General features: G+C 39.7%; 1 protein-coding gene across 1 annotated transcript in view; it reads right to left on the reverse strand.

Annotated features, from left to right (window-relative positions):
* Positions 1 to 5,653: 5,653 nt before the first annotated feature.
* Positions 5,654 to 24,904, reverse strand: part of LOC118745655 — a gene marked incomplete at its 5' end in the record, with an annotated part of 73,912 nt that continues 54,661 nt past the window's right edge. The window contains 1 exon segment of the mRNA XM_036479204.1: positions 5,654 to 6,186. Coding sequence (XP_036335097.1) covers positions 5,755 to 6,186 — 432 coding nt within the window.

Consider the following 24,904-nt stretch of genomic DNA (forward strand, 5'->3'; position numbering starts at 1 on the left):
GAAAGATTTTGCGGAAGATTTACGGTCCTTTACGCGTTGGCGACGGCGAGTACCGCAGACGATGGAACGATGAGCTGTATGAGCTTTACAACGATATGGACATAGTGCAGCGAATTAAAATACAGCGGCTCCGCTGGCTTGGTCATGTCGTTCGAATGGACACCGACGCTCCAGCTCTGAAAGTATTCAACTCGGAACCCGCTGGTGGTAGCAGAGGAAGAGGGAGACCCCCACTGCGATGGAAAGATCAGGTGGAGAAGGACTTGGCTTCACTTGGCGTTTCCAATTGGCGTCAGTTGGCACAGAGGAGAAACGACTGGCGTGCTTTGCTGAACTCGGCCAAAATCGCTTAGGCGGTTACAGCGCCAAAAAAGAAGAAAGAAGATATCTCTGGAAATGTTCATGGTAGAGTACTGGAACTTGGTATGGATATATATAAAATCGATCGCATACTCTTGGAGAAAAATTGGAACTATTGGAAAAGGGGCGTGGCACCTAACATACAAACCGAATTTTTCATACTGCATATCTCTGGAAATGTCCATAGTAGAGTACTGGAACTTGGTGTGGATATATATGAAATAAATCGCATACTATTGGAGAAAAAATTAAGCTATTGGGAAAGGGGGGTAGCATCTCCCATTTATGGTAGAATACTGGAACTTGGTATTGCGATATATGAAATAAATCGCATACTCATGAAGAAAAATTGGAGCTATTGGAAAAGGGGGCGTGGCACCTCCCATACAAACCGAACTTGTATACTGTACATCTCTGGAAGTGTTCATGGTACAGTGCTGCAACTTCGTACGGAGAAATGTATGTAAATGAAGTCAAGGGTTGCAGTTGGCGCTGTAGGTGTTTCTGCATACTTTTACATTGTTTTTGTACGGTATTCGCAGTATGCACCGGGGCCAGCTCATACCCATTTTCCCTGAGCTAAGCCGCAGCACAGCCAGGTATGCAGACCCGCCTAGAATCCATACTGCTACCCAGATTCCCCTTAGTTTTTATTTTTCAAGCAGCCTCTTAGGATATAAGAAGGAGATAGAAATAAAAGTTGTATTTATGATCCGATTTGGCTTATATTTAAAATATGTATTGGTAATGGTAAGAGCAATACTATTGCAAATAAGTGCTGTCAAGTGGCGCTGGAGTCGAGTTATTCCGTCCTATTCTGCATTTCGAATCGAATCGAAATTTTCTTCGTTTGGCAACTTTGGTATTCTGCGTTCCGTTTCCTTTCGATCAATCTTCGAAATTTACGATTATACCTAAAGGGTGAACACACCAAAACTGCGACACTTAGAAATTACTACCAGAAACAAACTAGAAGGCTTTGAAATTATTTTTTTTTTGTGTTATATAACTTGGAAGTTTAGATGTTATTAAAATGTTAAAATAATAGTTATTATTTGCTCCATATGCAAGTGATCGGTATTTTCATCGCACACGCGCCATCATTTTCTGCACGACTGCATCATCGACATTACGCGATGCGCACAACTACTTTGTTTTGCACTCTTCAATAATTTTCACTCTTTCACCTGTTTTCTTCAAGATTCCTTTGACAATTGACCAATATTCCCCAATAGGACGTGGCTCTGGGCTATTGGGTGGATTGCAGTCGTGAGATACAAAATTGACGTTATTTGCATTATACCACGGCAATGTGTCCTTGGCATAGTGGCAGGTTGCCATGTCCGCCTAGAACGATGGCTTTCTCCTTATCTGTTGATAAATGACAGAAGACGCCTTTTGAGGCACTCATCCCGATAAACTTGATCATTCATTGTCCCGGATGGGAAATAAGGGCTGCTCTTACGGCCGCAGGAACAAATAGCTTGCCAAACCATGTGGTTTTTCGAAATTTGGACTTCATTTTCAGCTTACAACTTTCAGGGGCATCTGGACGACTTGCAGCAGTATAAAAATCTTGACCTGCAATATATTTTGAATTCTTGTAGCAGTAGGTTTCGCAGTCCATAACAATGCAGTTGTATTTTTTAATTTAGAATTCATACAACTTCCGAATGCGGGATTTCGCTGTAACATTATACTTTGCGCCTCGGTCTGGCGCTGTTTGAGCTGTAGAACATCTCAATGAAGCTTTCCGCTTTACCTTTTGTACGAAAAACTGCGATCTCCGTACGGATTTTGCAACATAACGCGACAAAATCTTCGGATCTCGCGAAAACGCACTGAGGACCTTCCGAGCACTGTTTTTATCACTTTGACCATGCTAACCCCCGCTCCCTGGTTTTCTCGTAACTGTCACGCCTTATTTGTACCGATTAAAACCCTGCAAACTGTCGAATACTGCACTCTTTAATTTTTTAGCAATTTTACGTGTACTTAAGGCCGGATCATTTATAAACTCGTGCAAAATGGTTTGTCCCGTTTCTAGCTCGGTTGCCATTTTTAACTCAACTAGGAATCAAATTCAAATGAAATTTCTTCTACCTTCAACTAAGGTATTTGAATTTCAAAATATTGAATTCGTTTTGTGTAAGTTATAAGCTTCCCAAAGTGTCGCAGTTTTGGTGTGTTCACCCTTTATTCTACATTTCGATCGTAGTTCCGTTTTTCTAAGATGCAAATTTGTTGACGGAGAACGTTTCGATTGTTATTTTCGTGGGTTTAAATAAAATTTTATAAAAAAAAAAATTAAGTGAAATATACTGTGCATGATTGTAAAAGTCATCATAAATGAATTTTCTCCATTTCTGTTTTTTCGTGAGCGGCAATACGGGCAATACGAAAAATTGCCTCAAATGATGGCCACCAAAAGTTATATTGCGCGGGGGTTTCAAAGAGGAAGTCCAGGCGTTGTTGTTTTCATTATCTATAAATAAGACTGTGAAATGCACTGAATGCAATTTATTCTTTTTATATAAAATTAATAGATGTATGTACATACGTACATACATAACATGTGGGGTTACATCAAAAAGATGTTTTTATTATTGAACTCTTTTTTACTCACTTTTTACAAAGAGGTGCGTATGTTGTCTCGAATCCAATTTGCTATGGAAGGATAAGCTTTGTTCTTCCCCTCCTGATGGCTTTCAAATTCGAATTCATTTGCGTTCAGTGAAATGTTTTGTTTGTTGTGCAGTGCCCAAACAAAGTTTATAATTTCACTGGCCTTGAGCGGTGAGTAACACAGTTCAAGATGAATTTCTTATGATTATTCACTCATTTGAAAAAGATCAAACATGTCCCTAAATCTCCGCCTTTCAACTTCCGCAACGGCAATCTGGAACTCGTTTCCCTCTTCAAGCAATAACGGACCGGCTATGGATTTCATTCTTATAATTATGTTTCCACTTAAATTAAGAACAAACGAAATTTTATTTTTAAATTGCAATGATGTTGGATATGTTCAGTTATTATATATATAACTTTAACTTCATAAGCTACTATAGTTTGGTGGCAAACTTTGTTTTGTTTCGAGTTCACACATTCCTAGGTAACCAGCTGATTTCGAAGATGTTTTCGCTCTTCCTCTTCTTCTTTCGATTCGATCGTAACCCACAATACCAAGTCGTGCGGAGCGGAATGCGGGAACGTAATCGAAATGCATGATAGGGCTGATTACAAAAAACAGCCAAGTGTGTAAAGGTGCCGTGAATGTCAGATTAAATCGACCTGTTGCACCATTGAGTATATCGTACTCTCCAATGGATGTGATTTTCAAATATTATTTTACGTTTAAGCTTTTAAGCTATTTCGTCTGAAATAAGTATATGTATATTGCATTTCTGTAGAACAATGACACGCACCCATTTTGAAATCGCCACCAACTATACTATAAAGATTCTAGGACAGATTCACTATAGAACCGGATCATTGTTGCCGCCAGAGAGTGAAGAGGAAAAACTTCTTCAAATTGATTTCGTTTTGCGAGAGTTTCAAGAACTTTTTCACGTACATAACACTTTCGTTAGGTTATTTAAAGCGGAAAATGACCACCAAACCGTAATCTTAGCAGATGAATATGCCAATGAAAACCGTAAACGTGAATTGTTGGTGAAAATGCTGGACCAAAAAGTTTCAATAAAAAAAACTTATTTTGGGCGGGACGAAGTTCGCCGGGTCTGCTAGTTTGTTTTACATAGAGAAAACGAGCAACGCCTTCAACAAAAAAATTTCCCAAAATCAACGGTAAATCCTAGCTACTCCAAACTTGCACTTAAACCAGACCAGGTGTGGAAAAAGGTCGGACTTCATATTCGTGTTCAGCGACCCTAAAAACATACTATGTCCTGTGTTTTTTATAATTCATTTAGGATTTTACTATCTCTTTTACATTACCGAGCTTGAAAACTGAGTTTCCATTTTCTTACATGTGTTTCAAGGCTCAAAGATAAGATGAAATCGCTTAGATAAGTGTGCCACAAGTTTGTTTTTTTTTCAAATGTCGAAAATCAAAAGTTCCATATATATTCCCATGGTTGTAGCTTCAAACAATGCATTAGAAATATGTTTTTCCAGCAGACCAGAGACAGAGTAACAGAATATTGCGCTAAGAACGAAAATGTGAAATCAAATAAGCGCAATCTAGTAGAAATGAACAGCACACTGAAAAACGTATTAAAAGTTAAATAATCCCAAGCTAATTACAACACTGCGGCATAGTATTACCATATTTTCATTCTTTTTTTATAAAAAAAAAAATAAATATAAGAACTAAGGCCCATATTATGAGTTGCATTCGATTTTTGATCTTCGCTGGCTATCGAAGATCGAGGTCGAAAGTGAAATTCATGTTATGAGCTATGCAAGTGTGTCGAAATTTTCGTGGAGTATCGAATCTTCTGTCGAACAGAATTTTGCCTTCGTTGGTGTAGCGAAGTGTTAGAAAATTGTAAAAATGTATGATTTTGCATTTGTTTTCTTACTTTTTGGCGGCTAGACACTAATTTTAAACAATTTTTATTAACTTCATGCAGTTCTAACGTCATGAATACTAAACACAAGCTCGGAAGTCTGGTTTTACTTATGCAAGTAAATCCCGATACGCTGTTGGCACGAGGACAAAATCACAGAGCTGTTTATAGTTTTAATATATTTTAAATAGATTTGGATCACAAAATTTCATAAATATATTGTATGTCAAAATATATTCGAAAGACTGCAGTTAACCTTTCTTAAACGTTTTCTGCTCCTGGCGAGTTTGCTAAGCTCTTATCCTCTGACGAATCTTTCAACCAGAACTGCGTTGTACTAATTAAAATTTTTTTTACCACGTTTTTATAAAATCGCTTTTTTTTCTATTTCATTTTAATTTGCACAAATTTACATATGTATATATGTATAAGCACACTATTTAGTTTGCTCGATTTGTAAACAAAGCTTCTCAACGGTGAAAAATATACTATGGTGAACAACCTAAACGAGCGAAATTCACAACAACGCTATTCTTCATCGAATGAGCGACATAATACCAAATGAAAATTCGTTCAATCAGCACTTTCGACCACAGTCGAATATCGAATGCAACTCATAATAGGGGCCTAAGTCTAATGAAAGCGACAGCTCTTTTTTCCTTTGGTAGCGGCTAATTTTTGTTCCACGAGCAGAAAGTAGCAGCTATTCTCGGGTTCTAACGACCGAAGTCGTGCATAATTTCCTCAATCACAAGCTCCGATTTCGTTTGCCAGTGTAATCATAAATTAACAGCACGTTACGAAGCACAGTTTTATTGAGAAAAAAATAGTCCATGTAAAATTTGCAATTTTAACAAAAGTGTTAGGACTTCTTTGGAATGGCCCAAGAATAAATCCAGCGCGTGTGACGATTCACATATGACGCCCATGATTCAGCGGGCTTTTCTGATAAATGCTGTGTTTCCTTAAGATAAGTTCTTTGATGATGTTCCTTTAGATCTTTTGCCACTTTGTCTAATTTTTGGATCACTTGCTCGGTTATTGAGCTTTCGACATCTTTACGGAGTGTATATAATTTTTTTTGGTTGTATAATAGTCCAACAACTGAGAGAACAAATGTTATAAATGAGCCCAATAACGTTCCAAGTATGCCAAAAACTTTAATCATGTTGGAATGAATTTTCTCCTTTTCGTACGAATCATTAATAGCCACAGAAAAAGCGTTAAATAGGTACTGTTCTTGTTCATCAACAACGGCTAGTTCCCTTTGAAGCTCATCAATTTGCGTACATAACTAAAAGCAAAAAAATAGGAAAATTTATTAAACTATTGAAATAAATTGTTTAAAAAAACAGTGGCTTTGAAATTAACTTGTTAGCTCAAAACTAAGGTGTATTTTTTTTTTTTTTGTGATATTAGTGTGATGGCAGAGGGGTCGCTCGCAAACGCCAGGTTATTCCACTAGTTGGTGAATACTTGTGTTCACCAATCCTTGATAATTAAGCAGCTTGTTCCTTCAGGGGTAAGCAATAAAGACTTGCAACTTTTGAAGACATATACGGTTATCGATTGTGGTAGATGCGTTCGTTTGGAGTGGCGAGATTGTTTTTTGATGGCGCGTTTGTTTTGTAACGAAAGGTCTGATTAACCTTGAACCGAAGTAGCGTAGAGAAGGTTGGACAGTGAAGTCGCGAGCATTGAAGTAGGCAAAGCCAATCATCGATGTATAAGAAAGTTAAAAATTTAATTGTGCTTCATCAATAGTCAACCAGTTGTCGTATTTTGTTAAAATTCATACCTTGAAAAATTTGTGCAGTTATTCGAATCTTTAACTACCGGGTACTTGTCTCTGATGTTTTTGAGATCTTCACAGTGTAACGTGAGATGTTCAAAGTTGCTGGCGAGGCCGCGAATACATCTATTTGAGCGAACGATTTTAATTTTATGAAAATAGGCCTGATCGTATGTGTAGCCAGTTAGTATTCTGTTAATAATCTTGGTTTGTTTGGGGGAGAGAGGGCTTTTGTTGTACAATGGCTTTTTTGTTGGTTTGGTGAAAATATTGGCAAATAGGTTTGGATTTTGACTAGAAAATTGAAGAAATTCATTGTACCAACTTTGCCTAATCTGATTATAAATTAGTCTGCTGGTTTCGTTGATAGATAATTTGACTTGCAGCATTAGTGATGCTGTAGTAGCTGATTTGGCAATTTAGTCAGCTTTTTCATTCCCTTCTATACCTATGTGTTCAAGGTTCCAGACTAAGTGTACCCTTATGTCATTAGTATTCATTAATTTATGTATCTCTCCTACATTGCAGTTGTCAGTCTGTTTTTTCTTTAGTAGTGGGCAAGCTACTAAACTGTCTGTAAATATCACAGATTTTTCATATTTCAGGTTTATAGCAATTTCAATGGCTTTTTTAATCGCTTGGATTTCACCAAAGCTTGAGCACGTTTTGAAGTTAATTTTAAATGCATATTCTTTTTTGGCAGAAAAGTCGTATAAACCGCATCCTGTACAATCGTTTTGTACAGATGCGTCTGAGAAAAATATTTTGAAATTGCTGTTTATATAATCACTTACGGTTTGTTTGTATATCATTAAGGCACATTCTCTGGGCGTGTTTTGTTTACTATTAGGTAACATGTTGGTCTTGACAATGAGATTTTGTGGAAGGGGCTCATGCTCAACCGCACCAAGGCGATCAAAGAAGGCTTTGAATTCAGCATATACTTTGCTATAGCTGGTATTAATGCTGGGGTTGTTGATAATGGACAGTCTAAAGGGGTTGTCAGATGCTAATATTTTGGTTATTTCCTTGGCAGTGAGCCATTTGGATCTCTCCAGGGGTGGTAGCTCATTTGCAACTGCATATAAGGTTGGAATTGGCGTAGCTGGGGTTACTCCTAGTGCTCTTCTCAAAAAACTGTTATGAAATGTTCCGATTTTTTTGTTGGTGGTATTGCTGCTATTGGCTGTGGAGGTTCTGCAGTACTCAATTTTGGACCGAACAAACGCCTTACAGAATTGGGTCGCAACCTTAGGTTGTAGTCCCGCTTTGACTGTTGTGATTAGTTTGAACAGTTTGGAGTTGTTTGTAGATTCTTTAATGACATTGTTGTAATGCTCTGTGACCGTGAGTGACGAATTAATGTTTCTTCCAAGAAATTTTATTGAGTTTGACTGTTCTATCCGAACATTATTATAATTTATGTTTATTTGTTTGGAACTACCTTTACTAACAAATAGAATCTTGGTTTTAGTTGGATTGAATGTGAGGTTTAGGTTTGAGCATTCATGGCCAAACTGATCAATTTTACGTTGTAATATGTGTGTGGCGTTTTCAACAGTATCTCCATACGAGGCAATGATGAAGTCATGTGCAAATTGACAAATGTCTGTGTTCGGGTCCCTAATTGAATGTAGCTGCATAGTATAAATGTTGAATAGCATCGGGGACAGGCAGCTACCCTGTGGTAGACCACCATTGATTTCAGTGGTTTCTCCTGCCAGTGTGAGTTTCCTGAAAGCTAGAAAGTTTACTATCCATTCCGTATAGTTTTCATGAATCCCTATATTACTTAATATGGACGCTAGTTTTGTGATGTTTACACAATTGTAGGCATTGTTGATATCAACGGAACAGATAATAATTTTCCTGCCTTTTTGTTTGTTAATGGTCAGTTCCTGAATTAGGTAGTTTACAGCCATGGTGGCTGAGTGAGCCTTTCTATATGCAAAAGTTGTATAGGGAAGGATGTTATTTGAGTCAAGAAATTATTCTATTCTATTTTTATGGCAGCTATTAACACATTTTAGTAAAACAGATATCAGTGCTATTGGGCGAAAATTTCTAAAATCGTTCAAGTTTTTGTCACTTTTTGGGATCGGTACCACCTTAACCGTTCTCCAGCTGTCAGGAAGTTGATTTGTGAGGAAAACATCATTTAGTGCAGTGCGTAAGTTGTTAAGAGTGTTGTCAGGTAATGACTTAATCATCTTGTAGGTGATTCGGTCATAGCCTCCTGCCGAGTTGTTGTTCTTTTTCCTTAATGTCTCCACTAATTCTTCATAAGTTATCGCTAAGCTGCAATCAGGAGTTATTTCCTTATTTCTTTCTAGTGAAACTTCACTGGAAGCTACCTGCTGTTTGAGCATGTTTAAAAAGTTCAAGTTGTCTTCTTTGGGCCAGTGGGTCTTATTGCTGTTCTGATAGTCCCCTCTCATGGCTTTAACGAACCTCCATGCAGTTCTTGTTGTGGGCTGATAATTGATTTCCATTATTTTCTCCTCAAAGTTATTTTTCTTAGCTTATTTGACCATTTTTTCCATAACGTCTTTGTTTCCGCTACCTGATCAAGATTTTCTATAGAAGGTAACCTTCTGCATTTGTACTGAGCTACTTTGAGTAGTCTGAAGGTCTTCTCCAACTCCTTATTCCACCAGGCTTTAGGTGTTATATCACTACTTAGATAATAGGTTGCATTTTGTATTTCTTTTTTCGTCATGTTTTCAATGTCTGGTATATTGGGTTCTGTTTGCGCATTCCTGAGCGCCTCATGTAATATTTTTTGAGCTACAAATGTGGTCGGTCCCTTGGTCACTGTTTGTGTATTGATGGTGATAGGGAAGTGGTGGCTTCCCCCTATTCTAATAGGGTCAACAGACCATTGCAGTTGTAGACTTGTGTTGGTAAATGAGAGATCTAACACTGACCCTGCTACTTGGTTAATATTTCTTTGAAAAGTGATGGAACCGTCATTTAAAAGAAAAAAGTTGTGTTGTTGAACAATGTTGTATAGATTCTTACCTCGGCATGAGTTGACTGTGTCACCCCACTGAGTGGCCCTAGCATTAAAGTCGCCCAATAGTAGTACATTTGTGTAGTTTTCAAGGACGCCGAACAACTTCTTGATCTCGTCATTGAACACATTGATGGGTATGTTTGGGGGAAAATACACAGCACATATCACCACATTTGGTATTAGGTTTCGCGATTGGATTATTAGAATATCATATTGCGTGATATATCTAATTTTAGTAAATTTGATGTGTTTTTTTAGAACTATGGCAACCCCACCATAGCCGTCCTGTCTGTTTTTCGACACTGAGTTAAAATTTAATATTTTTTTTGGTGTTGACCCCTGATGTGAAAAAGTTTCACTAAGTACTGCAATGTCATACTTGTAGTTATTAAGATAAAATTCTAAGGTATGTAAATTAGCATTAAGCGACTGTATGTTATGTTGAAGAATTTTCATTAGGTTTTGGATTTCCGTTCTGTTGAAGAGAGCGCTACACATTCACCTTAGCAGAGGCTACAAGAATACGTTTTCACCTACATGCACATTGTATTTTATTTTATATATTCATGTGCCCACCTATGCACATGTATGCAGAATTGAATTTATCTAAATTATATGTATATTGAATTACATACTTACATATTGACAAGCATTATTGAATACACAAAGCTTGCGCAAACATGTACTGAACTAACTAGAATAGTGAATACGGCCACTAAGGCGACTATGTATAGTAGTGAATGCGGCAAATGATGGCAACTATCATTCAGCACTTTGTAAGCACATATATATACACAAAGTACTTAACTAGTTGAAGTAACGAGTGACAGAAGTTGTTTGCATTTTTATACTTAGAATTTTCTACCGCATTATTCGGACGTGGTTTGCCAAATAACCCTCCTTTTATTAACTCGCACTTGTGTTGCAATTAATTCGATAAGTTTTGTTTAAAACAATAAAGTATTGTTGAAGTCACTTTGAACTACAGAAGCTCGTTTGCATTGTATACGCGGTAGTTCTCTGGATGGCCTAAGGCAAATATTAAGATTCCTATATTGTTCGTCGGTTTCCGGTAGTCGGTCCCTCTGGCCTGATCTGTGATTGCGCAAAATAACATTTTCCCTGAAGGAATCAGTGCATCCCTGGTAGCTGGTGCGACCAATTGGTAGTCACAGCCATACGTATAGTTAAAGGATCTGCGCAGCATTGAGGTTAGACCAGGAGTGGTTTGGGTACATATCCTCAGTCAAGCGGGAGTCTCACCAGTTAAGGATTGAATCCGAGCACAACTCGTAAAAACCAGCGTCAGCCAGGAATATACCCCGAGTCAGGTATCAGGCCAGCAAACACTGGTCCTTCGTCGCCTCCATTCGAAACCAGCCCGCAACAGCCCAGGCGGATCACCGCAACTCGGAATAAGTACAAAAACATCTATAAAACCGTAAGTAAGAACCTCAACTTTCTTACTAACCCCACGGCAATATCTAAAATCTACGTAATTACTTAAAAATCATACATATATTCTCGCCGTTTGCGGCCCCGCCAAAAGTATTTTATTAACGCCAAAAGTTTTCTTCCTCCCGCCAAAAGTTTGAACCTACTGTATCTATGTACATAAATAATATAACATACAGTAAAATTCTCATAGATACACTGGGCCATCTTGCGAAATTAATCTCAAAACATAAATACATAAGTAATATTTATGAGTTTAAAATAATAAATTTCAATTTCTCGAAATAATCCCTATTTAAAATTGCATTAACTTTAACTAACCCTGAATTATATACAAACGTAGATAACATTATATACACACATCTACAAACATATACGAAAAAAAGCGGTACAGCAAACATACATACATATGTACACAGATATATACATATGTACAATAAGTGTATGAACAGTGGTACAAGATTGGTTCAGTGCGGTCTCAAAATAATTAAAGTTTCATTTACTACGTTTAAACCTCGCTAAATAAATCACGTAGCATCGATTAATTTTCTCTCGATCTCTTCAGAAATTGCATTATCTCGATTTTGTATATTCTCCCACGATAAAAGTGAAGTGAAAAAGAGATTCAAAACTTCGGTGGAATCAAACTTCACTGTTACTATTTAAATTTCAATCCCCCTAATTTAATCAGGTTCCCGCAACTTCTCCTTCGGCTCAAAGTTTTTTTTTTTTAATCTCAACTGCCAGTTTAACTAAAATACTCGTGAATGTTAAACGTACCCGAGAGTGACACCAAAAGTAGCCCCAAAATGAGCGAAGAAGAGAAAATGCAAGGTTCTTCCACCGATTCCCAGACACCAACGCGTTCGGCAGGAAAGTCCACAAAAAAACCCAAACAACCCAACCCTTCAGCAAAGTTCATTGCGGAGACGGACAATTTCATGGACTACTGCTCTCGCTTCAGAACAACCCCGATTCAAAACAATACTGAGTCTACCTTGAACATCAAAGATAAAAACATAGACAAGTTTTGGGATCGCGTTTAAGATACCTACGACGTAATTGTTGAGACCGATGAAAATGACCTTCCCGAAGACTTTAGAGCCTCCTCCTATAACAAGTATAGGTCGTGTCTAATAACCTACGAAGACACAAAGGCCCAAATAGCAGACCAGCTGCAACTTATGAAACCAGCCAATAATCCCGCACCCCCTTCAACTGCACCTCAACCCAAAGAGAGTGGAAGCACTCTAAAAGTCCCACCTTGCGATACTGAGATGTTTTATGGGGGTTATGAGCAAGGGCCGTCTTTCCGTGACATGTTTACGGCGGTCTACATCAACCACCCAGAACTCACTCAAGGACAGAAACTGTACCATCTCAGGTATAAAACCCAGGCAAAGCTGGTGAAATAGTAAGGCAATTTCCACTGACTGACGATAGTTTTAATTTAGCGTGGGAAGCCCTTATGTCTCGGTACGAGAATAAGCGAGTTCTCGTAGACAACCAGATCCGCATTCCCACGCTAAATACTCAAACCCATCAATACGGAAAATAGCGATGACATACAGAGATTACAATCTTCTGTTAACAATTGCCTCCAAATCCTCGCCACTCAGCAGATCTCAACCGAAAGCTGGGATCCGATCCTCATATACATCGTCACCTCTAAACTCCCAGAAAAAACAGTGTCTTTATGGGAACAGTCTCTCAGTTCCAGAAAAGACCTTTCCAACTGGTCTCAGATGAAACAGTTCTTAACCACTCGCTATGAGGTCGCGGAAAGGGTTGATCAATGGCGACCTCCCAAACCAAAACCCACACCTCAGTCAAACAATTATTACAAACCCCCTACACATCAAAGCAGACCTCAATTTAACCTTCAGAAGACACACTGGGGTGTAAGACACCCCAGTGCAAAGCCTATTTTTGATAAACTTTTTCGTTATGTCAATAAAAGCTAACCATGCAATTATATGATCTTGTACCTTTGAAAAATTCAATAAGACATTTCATTTTAAATTTATTTTATCTAAATATTTCCAGCGTAATAAATGCAAAATAAGCTTAAGCTGTGTGTTTTAAAAGCAACATTTCAATTGGGGTGCAATTTACCCCAGTGTGTCGTTCACGTCAAATAAAAAAAGTGTGTCCTCCGAAGGTTAAAACTCCTCAAAACCCGCAGAATAGGTCTCTACTGTGGGGCTGCCCAAAACTTCGCAAAATGACAACTCAGGAGCGCAGACAATTTATTAGAGAACACAAAATGTGCTTTAACTGCTTCTCTCAATCCCATTTAATAAAAGACTGCGCAAGTACCCAGACTTGTTTCCATTGTCATGAACGACATAATACGGCAGCAACAAAAAACCTCACCTCAGGTCGCAATGATGGCATCGACACAGTCCAACCTTCAAACTCCCGATGGAGAACAAGAAGAAGCCCCCTCGAGTTCGACTAGAACGAGAGTGCAGTCCTTTTATTCGGAGAATGAAAGCAAAATACTCCTCCCTACTACAATTGTGGCTGCGGAACAAAGTGGTGAGCTCTTTAAACTAAGAGCTCTCATAGACCACGGGTCAGAACGGAGTTTCATCTCCACAAAAGCTCAGACCAGACTAGGGCTACCATGTCAAAGCTCGAGCTTTGAAATCTCAGGCATGGGAGGAAGAGTAGTCCAGACCTCTAACAAACTGTGCTCTTTAGTCCTAGTATCTGCTGATTTGACGACAAAAATAAGTGCCCAAGCAATCGTTTTGCCCCAGTTAACGAAAGTTCTCCCTAGGTTCCAGCTAAGTCATCAGCACAGAAATAAATGGTTTCACTTAACGCTAGCAGACCCAAACTGTCACTCCCCAAATCAGATAGACCTAGTAATTGGTAGCGATCTTATCCCGCAGATTATGCTCGAAGGCATAGAAAAACTATCTGAAAATCTGTTAGCCCAAAATACAATATTTGGCTGGATTCTGAGTGGTAAAATTCCCCAACAAATAGAATCATTCTCGACTCAAGTAGAGGAGACCTCAAACGAACATCTCAACTCACAACTACGAAGGTTCTGGGAAATAGAGGATGTTCCGAACCCCATATTAACTACCCCCCGAGGATGAAATGTGTGAAAAGTTCTATAAAGCCACAACCACGCGCACAGTCGATGGGCGCTATATGGTACGCCTCCCATTCAAGCCGAGTTTCCCCACTGAAATCGCCCTAGGCCATTCTCGCTCCTCAGCTCTACAACAATTTCTCAGCATGGAGAGAAGTCTTCTCAAAAAAGGTGACCTTAAAACTCTGTATGATAACGTACGTATTCCACGTAACACTCAAACATATGGAAGAAACTGATTCTTATGAAAAGTCCTCAGAAGGCAATTACCGGTCGTTCTACCTCCCTCACCACGCGGTGGTTAAACCCGAGAAACGAACGACCAAGGTACGAGTTGTCTTCAATGCGTCAAAGACTTCTGGTTCTGGGTACTCTCTTAATGACATTTTATATACCGGACCAACTCTCCAGCCTGAATTGATGCTTCTCATTCTAAAATGGAGGACTTATAAATTTGTATTCAATGGGGATGTCAAAAAAATGTATCGACAAATAATGCTGCACGATGACGACCAAGATTTTCAGAGAATACTATTTCGTTCTACCCCAAATAACCCCATTCCGGAATATAAGTTGAAAACGGTCACATTTGGTGTCAACTGTGCGCCCTATCTCGCCATTCGCACCCTTCATCAGCTCTCCCAAGACATAGAAACTACATTCCCCATGGCCGTGCCCATACTGAAGAACGATACATACGTAGACGACATTCTTTCGGGCAGCCATGACCTACCAACAGCTACCGAATCTTTCGCCCAAGTCATCCAAGCTCTTAACTCGGCAGGCTTCCCTTTGAAGAAAATTACCGCTAACCATCCTGAAATCCTCAGAAGTATAAATAAAGAGGACTTGCTTGATACAAATTTCCTGCAGTTCGAGAAAGAAAGTGCCACGAAAACTTTAGGAATTCAATGGAACGCTCTCACTGATACGTTCTCTTATACGATTGGTTCCATCCCGGCCTCATCCGCAAGTACGAAGCGCCAAATTCTCTCCTCGGTCGCCAAACTTTTTGACCCGGCAGGATGGCTTACGCTGGTAATGATTCAGGCAAAAATTCTTCTACAAGAGCTTTGGCTTGATGGGACTGATTAGAATGAGCAGGTAAAACCCCTCCGTCTTATCCAATGGAACCAATTTGCCAACAATCTACAAGCAATCTCCACTATTCAAATACCTCGCTGGGTAGATTATATGCCAGATCAACAGTCAGAACTGCATGGCTTCTGCGACGCCTCGGAAAAGGCTTATTGCGCCACTAATTATGTCCGCACCATACACGATACTCGTGTCTTCTCTCACCTTCTAGTAGCCAAAGGAAAGGTGGCGCCTCTCAAGACAACAAGTTTACCACGGCTCGAACTGTGTGGAGCTCTCCTTTTAGCAAAACTTGTAGCAGTCGTCCAATCTCACCTTAATCCCTCACCAAATAAGCTCAACCTCTGGTCGGACTCCGAAATTGTTCTGGCATGGCTCGAAAAGCCGCCTTACGCCTGGAAGACCTTCGTAGCCAACCGCACCGCACAAATAATCGATCTAGTCGGAAATGCTACATGGCGACACGTATGTAGCAAGGAGAATCCCGCGGATATGGGCATCAGAGGGTGTAAACCGCTGGACTTGGCAGCTTCCTCCCTATGGTGGAACGGTCCGACTTGGCTAACTAATCCCCCCGAGGCATGGCCGAAATCTTCACGCCAGGAAGTCATGCCACCAGAAGTGCGCAAGGTCGAAACGTTCCACGCCGCCGCAGAAGATAGACCGATTCTCGTCGTTTTCCCGTGCTCTTAAAGTCATGGCGTATGTTTTCAGGTTTATAAACCTATTAAAAGATCGAGCCAGGCATAACATGCCCACTAATCCCAGTTCGTTAACCCACGAAAACCTACGCAATACAAAAAACCGTCTTATAGCCTTAACGCAATCTCGCTACTTCCCTAGCGAAAAGGGACGGTTACTAAATTCCATGATCATTGACAAACGAAGCTCCTTGCGTACCCTCAACCCATTTTTGGACAAAAATGAATTGCTCAGAGTCAATGGTCGCTTAGCTCACTCCACTTTGAGCGACATCCCGTCATAATCCCAGAAAAATTCCGATTCGCAGTTCTTTACGTGCGATTTCTGCACGAACTACTGCTTCACGCAGAAACGCGTCTCATGCAGCAATGTATTAGGCAGGAATTCTACATCCCACGGCTGAAACCCCTCATCAAAAAATGTATATATCAATGCAAAATCTGTACTCTCCATAAGCAGCAAAACCGCTCGCAAATCATGGCAGCCTTGCCTCCGGAACGATGCACCTATGCTCCGCCTTTTACCACCACCGGTGTTGATTTTGCGGGGCCTTTTCAAATAAAGGCCTCTTTGCTAAGATCGCACCTTCTCTACAAAAGCTGTTCACCTTGAGCTGTGCTCAGACCTCACAACTAATGCGTTTCTCGCAGCATTTGCTCGCTTCGTTGGACGTCGTGGATACCCCGCAAAAATGATGAGTGATAACGGCAAAACCTTCATAGGTGCCAAGAGAGCCACCGAAAAGGTGTTCACCGCATTTCTCACGGAAGTGTCCCAAGAAGTCATTAACAAGTACTCACCTCAAGGCATCAATTGGAAATTCATTCCCCCCGGTGCTCCCCACATGGGTGGTTTGTGGGAATCTGCCGTCAAAAGTTTTAAACTGCACTTCAAAAGGGTTGCCGGAACTCACAAATTCACCTTTGTTCTTGGTAAGAACAGAAGCAGTATTAAACTCCCGACCTATTTCGCCACTATCGCAAGACCCTTCCGAGTTCTCCGCTCTCACACCCGGCCATTTCCTCAGAGGTGTTCCTCTTCTGGCCATCCCTGAGGTAAAATCATGAAGGCCTGTCTTTGACCAATCGGTGGGAAAAGGTAAAAATTCTACATCATCATTTCAACAGACGTTGGAAAGAAGACTATCTGAAAGACCTCCAAAAAAGATACAAATGGAAAAATCCACAAATAGACCCCAAGGTCGGCGAGTGCGTTCTCATAAACGACGACACCTTTCCACCTACGGAATGGCGTCTAGGACGCATAGAAAGGCGTCTCCCGGGCCGGATGGGCACATACGCGTCGTGGACGTTCGCACTCAGACCGGTATTCTCACACGACCCCTTGTGAAGCTATGCTTCCTTCCCACTGAGACAAATCTCCCATCGCTCACGGACCCCGAACAACCATCAAAATAATACTGGCATACCTTCTTGCTACCACTTAAATCCCTCTTCCCGCTCAGACCGCTCCTCCACCGCTATAATGCGCCCTTAGAGTACGATCGCCACACAACAAACTACACTCATATCAATCAAATCTAATATTCTCATCACTAAAGTCCCCCGTAAACCCATCTTTTCAGATCGCTATGGATCAAGCACCTCAGCCGGCACCACGTAGATTCCTCCGGTCGGAGATAGCTGCCGCCACTAACGACGGAACTGAGTCGCACAAGTCGATTGAACCAGAAGAAGAAGATTACCAGCGATGCCGCATATGCAAACGTCACCACGCCCTACGTAAATGCCCTCTGTTCAGGGGGATGCAGCCGTAGCAGAGGTGGCTACTTGCACGCGCACAAAAGTTTTGTGTAAATTGTTTGGCGCTTTCACACGCCACCAGTGAATGCACCTCCTTGGCTAGGTGCCGAACTTGCGGCCTACGACACCACTCACTCCTGCATCGCCAGAGGTCATCATCTGACGCACATCGCTCTGGCCAGCTGCCTCCATCTTCCCGGTCATCTAAACTACACCGTCAACCAGCAAGCAGAACTATACGCCCAGCCGCTCGTCATACCGCCAGACAACCGCTCCCGCCGCCTACCGTCCCTCGCCGCACCGTCCGCCACACTACTCAGGGGCTGCAGACCGCCACCTATAGAGGAAAGGTGACCGAACTTTTGGTCCAGGATGCTATACGAACACTTAATGAACTGAAAGAGGCTCTAGCCGCTGAACGCGCCTAGGGCGGCCACGATGTTGAAGAGAGCGCTATACATTCACCTTAGCAGAGGCTACAAGAATACGTTTTCACCATCATGCACATTGTATTTTATTTTATATGTACATGTGCATATCTATGCACATTAGACTGCATCACTCCCCAAACAAAAAAAAATCGGTACTATTTTTCCATTGGAATTATAAAATCTATTATTTTTTAAGACGTCCACCAAAATATTTCGGAAAAATATTAAGATTTAAGTGAGCTGGACCGATTTGAAAATACCTCCAAAAATGGAGTTTTTTATGAATAAAAATAGTTTCTTAAACATTTTTTTTTTAAAAATCCCCTCAAATGACAAAACGGTTTAAGCTTAAAATATTTGCATAAGAATATTAAAAAAAAAGTGGAAAAAGAACTTTTAACGGAATCGTAATGATGAGATTTTTGATGCTGTTTTTTTACTTTTTTCAAAGATTGGTATAGGAAAAACTTGAATAACTGAACCTAAACTCTTCCGATTTAGACTTAAGAGGTGTCATTGGAAAGGTATTTTCTCAGCCTTTTTATTTCTTTGCTAATAAACTCATTCAAAGGATCGAAGAGAAAGGTAGGATGAACGAACCTCATTCAAAGTTGAATTAAGATGTGTTGGTATTCGAAAAAACAAGATGGGACATAAATGACGTTTTTTGGCCAGAAATAAAAACAGTGTGAAAATACCTTTCTACTGAGATCCCATAAGTCTAAATCAGAACATTTTTGGCCCAGTTATTCAAGTTTTTCGTAAACCAATCTTTGAAAAAAGTAAAAAAAGCAGCATCAAAAATCTCATTCTTACGATTCCGTTGAAGAGATTTTTAAATATTTTTATGCAGATTTTTTAAGCTTAATCTGTTTTGTCATCTGAGGGGACTTTTTTCAAAAAGTTCTTTAAGAAACTATTTTTATTCATAAAAAACTCCATTTTTGGAGGTATTTTCAAATCGGTCCAGCTCGTTTAAATCTTAATATTTTTCCGAAATATTTTGGTGGACGCCTTAAAATATAATAGATTTTGTAATATAATAGATTGTGTAATCCCGGCGGAAAAACCGCAACTTTTTTTTTGGTGATGCAGTCTAATGCACATGTATGCAGAATTGAATTTATCTAAATTTGTATATTGAATTACATACTTACATATTGACAAGCATTATTGAATACACAAAGCTTGCGCAAACATGTACTGAACTAACTAGAATAGTGAATACGGCCACTAAGGCGACTATGTATAGTAGTGAATGCGGCAAATGATGGCAACTATCATTCAGCACTTTGTAAGCAAATATATATACACAAAGTACTTAACTAGTTGAAGTAACGAGTGACAGAAGTTTTTTGCATTTTTATACTTAGATAGAATTTTCTACCGCATTATTCGGACGTGGTTTGCCAAATAACCCTCCTTTTATTAACTCGCACTTGTGTTGCAATTAATTCGATAAGTTTTGTTTGAAACAATAAAATACTGTTGAAGTCACTTTGAACTAAAGAAGCTCGTTTGCATTGTATACGCGGTAGTTCTCTGGATGGCCTAAGGCAAATATTAAAGATCGTCGGTTTCCGGTAGTCTGTCCCTCTCACCTGATCTGTGATTGCGCAAAATAACATTTTTCCTGAAGGAATCCGTGCATCCCTGGTAGCTGGTGCGACCAATTGGTAGTCACAGCCATACGTATTGTTAAAGGATCTGCGCAGCATTGAGGTTAGACCAGGAGTGGTTTGGGTACATATCCTCAGTCAAGCGGGAGTCTCACCAGTTAAGGATTGAATCCGAGCACAACTCGTAAAAACCAGCGTCAGCCAGGAATATACCACGAGTCAGGTATCAGGCCAGCAAACACGTTCTTTATGTCTTATCTCGTCTTCAATGACTGTGCTGTCATATTTGGATTTTAAGTTTTGAATTGTTTGAAGCTCTAGTGTTAGATTGTGTTCAATACTCAATTTTTGCGTAATTTTGAAAATTTCGGACAATAATTTTTCCATTTGCGTAACCCTATTCTTACTGTATTCTGGCGTTTCATAGACAGGCTGAACCACCGACTGCCTTGATGTCAAGTTGCTTCTAAAAGGCGCCGGTTCCACTACTTGTGGCATCTTTGTCGCTTTGCTATAGCTCATCCTAATCATTTTTCTATTAATAAACCGGTTTTTGTCCATATTCACTTCTTCAGTACCTAGCTGAGGGAATCCAGCCTGCTCGTTTTCTAAAATGTCGAACCTGTTGTTTCTGTTCGGGTAATAAGTGTCAATCGCTTCTTTTCTAGAAAGTTTCTTAACCGCCCTAATGCGGCTGATCATGAGCTCCTTTTGCCATGTCCCACATTTGTCTTTGCCTTTGGAGTTGTGATCCTCTTTACCGCAAAGAATGTAACCTGGTTGATTACAAGCGTTGTAACATTCCTGATTGCCACAGTTGAGGCATCTACTCTTTGATTTGCATCCTAGTTGCGTGTGACCGAGCCTGCCACATTTTCTACACTGCCTTAAAGGAGGAATGTAAGAAGAAACTTATAGTATAGTATATTCGTACTTGATAAACTTCGGAATGTCTTTTCCTAAAAAGCCAACTTTTATAATGGTAGTTGGTATAAAAATATCTTCATTGTCACTCTTTTTTTCTCTAGGTGTAAACCGATACACAGAAGAGATTGGGATGCGGGAGTGCGCAGATTTTTTAATATCATTTACATCATATTCTAGAGGTACGCCTCTAATCACCCCATATGACTCAAACGCCGTGTTGGGAACGAAAGGTCGCAGCCCACGTTTTTTTAAGTCTTCACAAGCTAAAAATTTGTTCGCTGCTGCTGCAGTCTTAAAGGTTACTGTGAATAGTGTCTTGCCAACCGCAAAAATGAGATCTATGTCAAGGAAATTTAAGTCTTTAATTCGGCTTCTAAGCGCCAATCCATTTTTAATTCTGTCATTGCTAATTTCTTTGCATTCAGTGGCATCAACCACCACAAAGAAAGTGCCTTTGAAATTTTTAGGATAAGCGTGTGAAGCACGTTCTCCCTCATGAACATTCGCATTAATATTCGCATTAATATTCGCACCAGCATCAGCACTAACACCAGCACTCTCAACAACCGCAATGGATTCGACCTCCATTTTGTCATCGTTTCCCGCGTTTTTGCTAACTAAGTCAACCTTCGTGACTAACTCACTATTAACGCTTTCTGAAATTAAACTTTCAGGCACTTTTTCATTTATTGAAAGATCATTCGCTTTTCTGGGTTTACGCACCCTTTTATTATTAACATTTGCTGTAAAGTTCTCAAAATCATCAACCGATGCCGCCACCGATTTTTTGTGTGCCGTAGGCCACGCCTTTATTAAAGAAAAATTTTCCCCGTAGGCCAAGAAAAATGAGTACACTAATTTTTAAAAAACAAGGTATGAATACAAAATACTCACAACTTTCCGCTATCCGATGACGGCGCTGCACAAATTTAATTAAAATTATAAATTAAACGCAAAAGAAAAACTTTGAAGCACTAGCTGCACAGAGTAACTGTACGCCTATATATATGTAGTAAATTACAAGCACAAGATGTCGGTACGTGCAATCAATCTCGAAGTCACGCTGCGTATAACTAAGGTGTATTAATTATTTTAAAACACTATCACCCCTATTGCGTGTCGACTAGCAGTAGAATAGAAATTTGTCGATTAGTCGATTATCTTTTATTTTGCTATTGTGCAACTTGATCGATAAAAATGTGTACTATTGTGAATGGTTGACTGAATTGTAAACAGCTCCCTGTTTGTTTACATTTGTTTCTTTAGTGTTTCATTTACATCATTTTTAAAATAATTGTTTTTATTGTAAAATTTAAAAAGTAGATACTGCTGAAATATGGTTTAGTGATGAGGAAGATGACGTGGAAGCTAATAGATTTAATAGATTAGTAGAGTTGGCAAGGAGGAAATCGCGAGATTCGTCAAATCCCTTAAAGGTGGAAGATTAAGTGTATGTACATACATATGTGAATTTTATGAAAAGTAGTTGCGTTCCAGATGCTTCACGATTTGCAGGATTTGCAGATTTTGCAGGAAAAGCTGTTTTCGCCATTAGTAAACCTTATGGAAGGTGGCCAAGTGGAACACCTTTCTGTAAAAATCTGCAAATCGTGGAGTATCTGGAACGCAACTAACTAGTTTAAGAAATTCGGTACGGTTTAGTTATTTGTACAATGATTTTGGGTTGTTGTATCCAAACGCGTGACCCGATTCTAAAAACTGTAACATATAAGTGTAGTAAAAGGATTAAACTTTAGTTTAAAATAAAGATTTCCGAGCACTAGTTTATTAATAAATCCGGTTTTAAATATGCAGTTTTTTCTAAATTTTGATATATTGGTTCAGCGCAATAATACTGTGGACGGCGTAACCGGAGTTATATGCACAAGGAATACAACAATTTCTTTGACAACAGAAGCGGAGCTTTCGCCGGCGCAAAAATACTGTGGTCAGCGTAGCCGGAGTTGGACTGATGAGGGTATTTTTCTAAAAGCCCGCCTAAAGCCGCCAAAGAGGAAGGTGTTCTGTGCAAAAATACTGTGAGTTTACCGTTTCTATATCGAAGTGCTAATTTTACCCCATTTTCAAATGAGTCACGGGGTCTGTAGAGGGGTTAGAGAGGGGAAGGATGACTTGTCTTGAAGTTTGGGCGGTGCTCTTTGTAATGGATGGGGTTTTAGGTACGGTACCCCTTCTCCCTCCGCTCCACGCCACAAAACCATTTTACAAATAACTAAACATTTCCCAAGAAATTTACTAAATCATCAATTTTACAGGTTTTGAAAAATTATTGCCGAAAGCTGCATTTACATATTTGCTTGAAATATTGGAAAGCAAACTACCAGCTGGTGTAAGAAAAACCTCGATACCACCAATTTTAAAACTAGCAGAACTAAAGTTCAGTGCGGAGTAGGGTGGTTCAAAATTGGAACTTTTTTGAATTTCGTCTGACCGTTCGGATTCTTGAAGATAATAAGAACGACAAGTTCTTTCTAAAATTTCAGCTTATTTGAACAGGATTTAGAGGTCGCTCAACACTGCTGTTTGTTTCCCGGAAACTCCAGATTTTAAATGCATCTTTATAAAAAACAGGTATATTTTCATCAAATCTTGTACGATTTCGCTGAAATTTCGTAGGAGGGTTCCCAAATACCAGTTTATTGGAACGCAGTTTATATAAGTTCGATAACTTAGTTTTAAACACCTTTATTAATTAGTTAGTAACTAAGTTTTGCCTTATAAAAAATTAATATTTGCAATATTTTTTTTTTGTTCCTTAACCATTGAGCATATGTTTAATACATCTAAGATCACATTATAATTCATATCAACAGTAGACCTGATCATTAAGTATTATTAAAGATCAAATAAAAAAAAAACACCAAATTAAAATCACTCGAATGACATGTTGAATCCAAGTTTTTTCCTAGTCACTGCAAATATTAATAGTATAATAATAATATTTTGGCGCTTACACCTTTGTCAAATTTTTGGCGGAGCTTCTCCTCCAAATTGTGGTGTGCATCTTCATGTTGTCACAAAAAAGCGAGGGACCTACGCCATATTGAATCCAAGTGTTTTTCTATTGAAAAAATTCATATCAGCAGTAATGTTAAAAACACTTCAACCTTATAGGTAGCATACACCGTGCGTCTGATTCGCGAGTCGGTTTGGATGTGTTTGTGAAAATAAATATGTGTTAGTTACACCGACATGATTCCTGGCATGACTCTGAATGATACAACTGTGTGTAGACGAAGGCTAGTCAACAAGTACACAAATAACTCGCGAGCCAGACGCACCGTGTATGCCGCCTATTAGAGCTCCCTCTCGTCGATGTCAGCTGGTTGCGTGCCCTGAGCGGTACTCACAGTCATTCTCGAGTTATGTAGAATCCAGACCTGTGAATGCCGTTCTATGCACGCAACCACCTGACATCGACGAGACGGAGCTTCATCTGCCTCGTGAGACTAGAACCACAATAGCCCAACTTCGCTCTGGCTACTGCAGCAGGTTAAACTCATACCTGAGCAAATTAGATGCAGATGTGCCAAATGACTGTCCGGCATGCGGAGAGACACCCCACGACTCGAAGCACCTCTTCGTAGGCCCGGAAACCCCGACACAGCTAACGCCTTTATCGCTGTGGACCGACCCCATTGAGGCTGCACGCTTCCTGGGCTTCCGTTAGTTGAGCTGGACTACAATGACTGACAACAACAACAACAACGCAGCCGATGAGGCTCAGACGTTTAAAAATACAGCACTCCGGACAGCGACCGCCACACACACATCACAACATGACGTGGCGCAAATGCTGACCATAAGAGCACAACACAATGCTCTGCAAGCAATTCTTAGTAGGGAGCCACACACGTGGGCGTGAATGGGGGAAGTTTGTAGAAATCGGGGGCGCGGAGGTCAGGCAGCGAATAAAATTCTGGAATATAATACAAAATACCGAAGAACTTTTTTAATATCAACTATAATTGAAATTTTACCTCTTTATGGCCACGCTATGTGCGTGGACACGCCATTTTATATGGATAGTCAGTTCATCATTTAAAGAGATTTAACAGTGAATTATAATTAACTTTTTT

Source organism: Rhagoletis pomonella, unplaced genomic scaffold (assembly GCF_013731165.1).
Source record: "Rhagoletis pomonella isolate Grant_MI unplaced genomic scaffold, Rhpom_1.0 Rhpom_scaffold_00009, whole genome shotgun sequence".
Lineage (NCBI taxonomy): Eukaryota > Metazoa > Arthropoda > Insecta > Diptera > Tephritidae > Rhagoletis > Rhagoletis pomonella.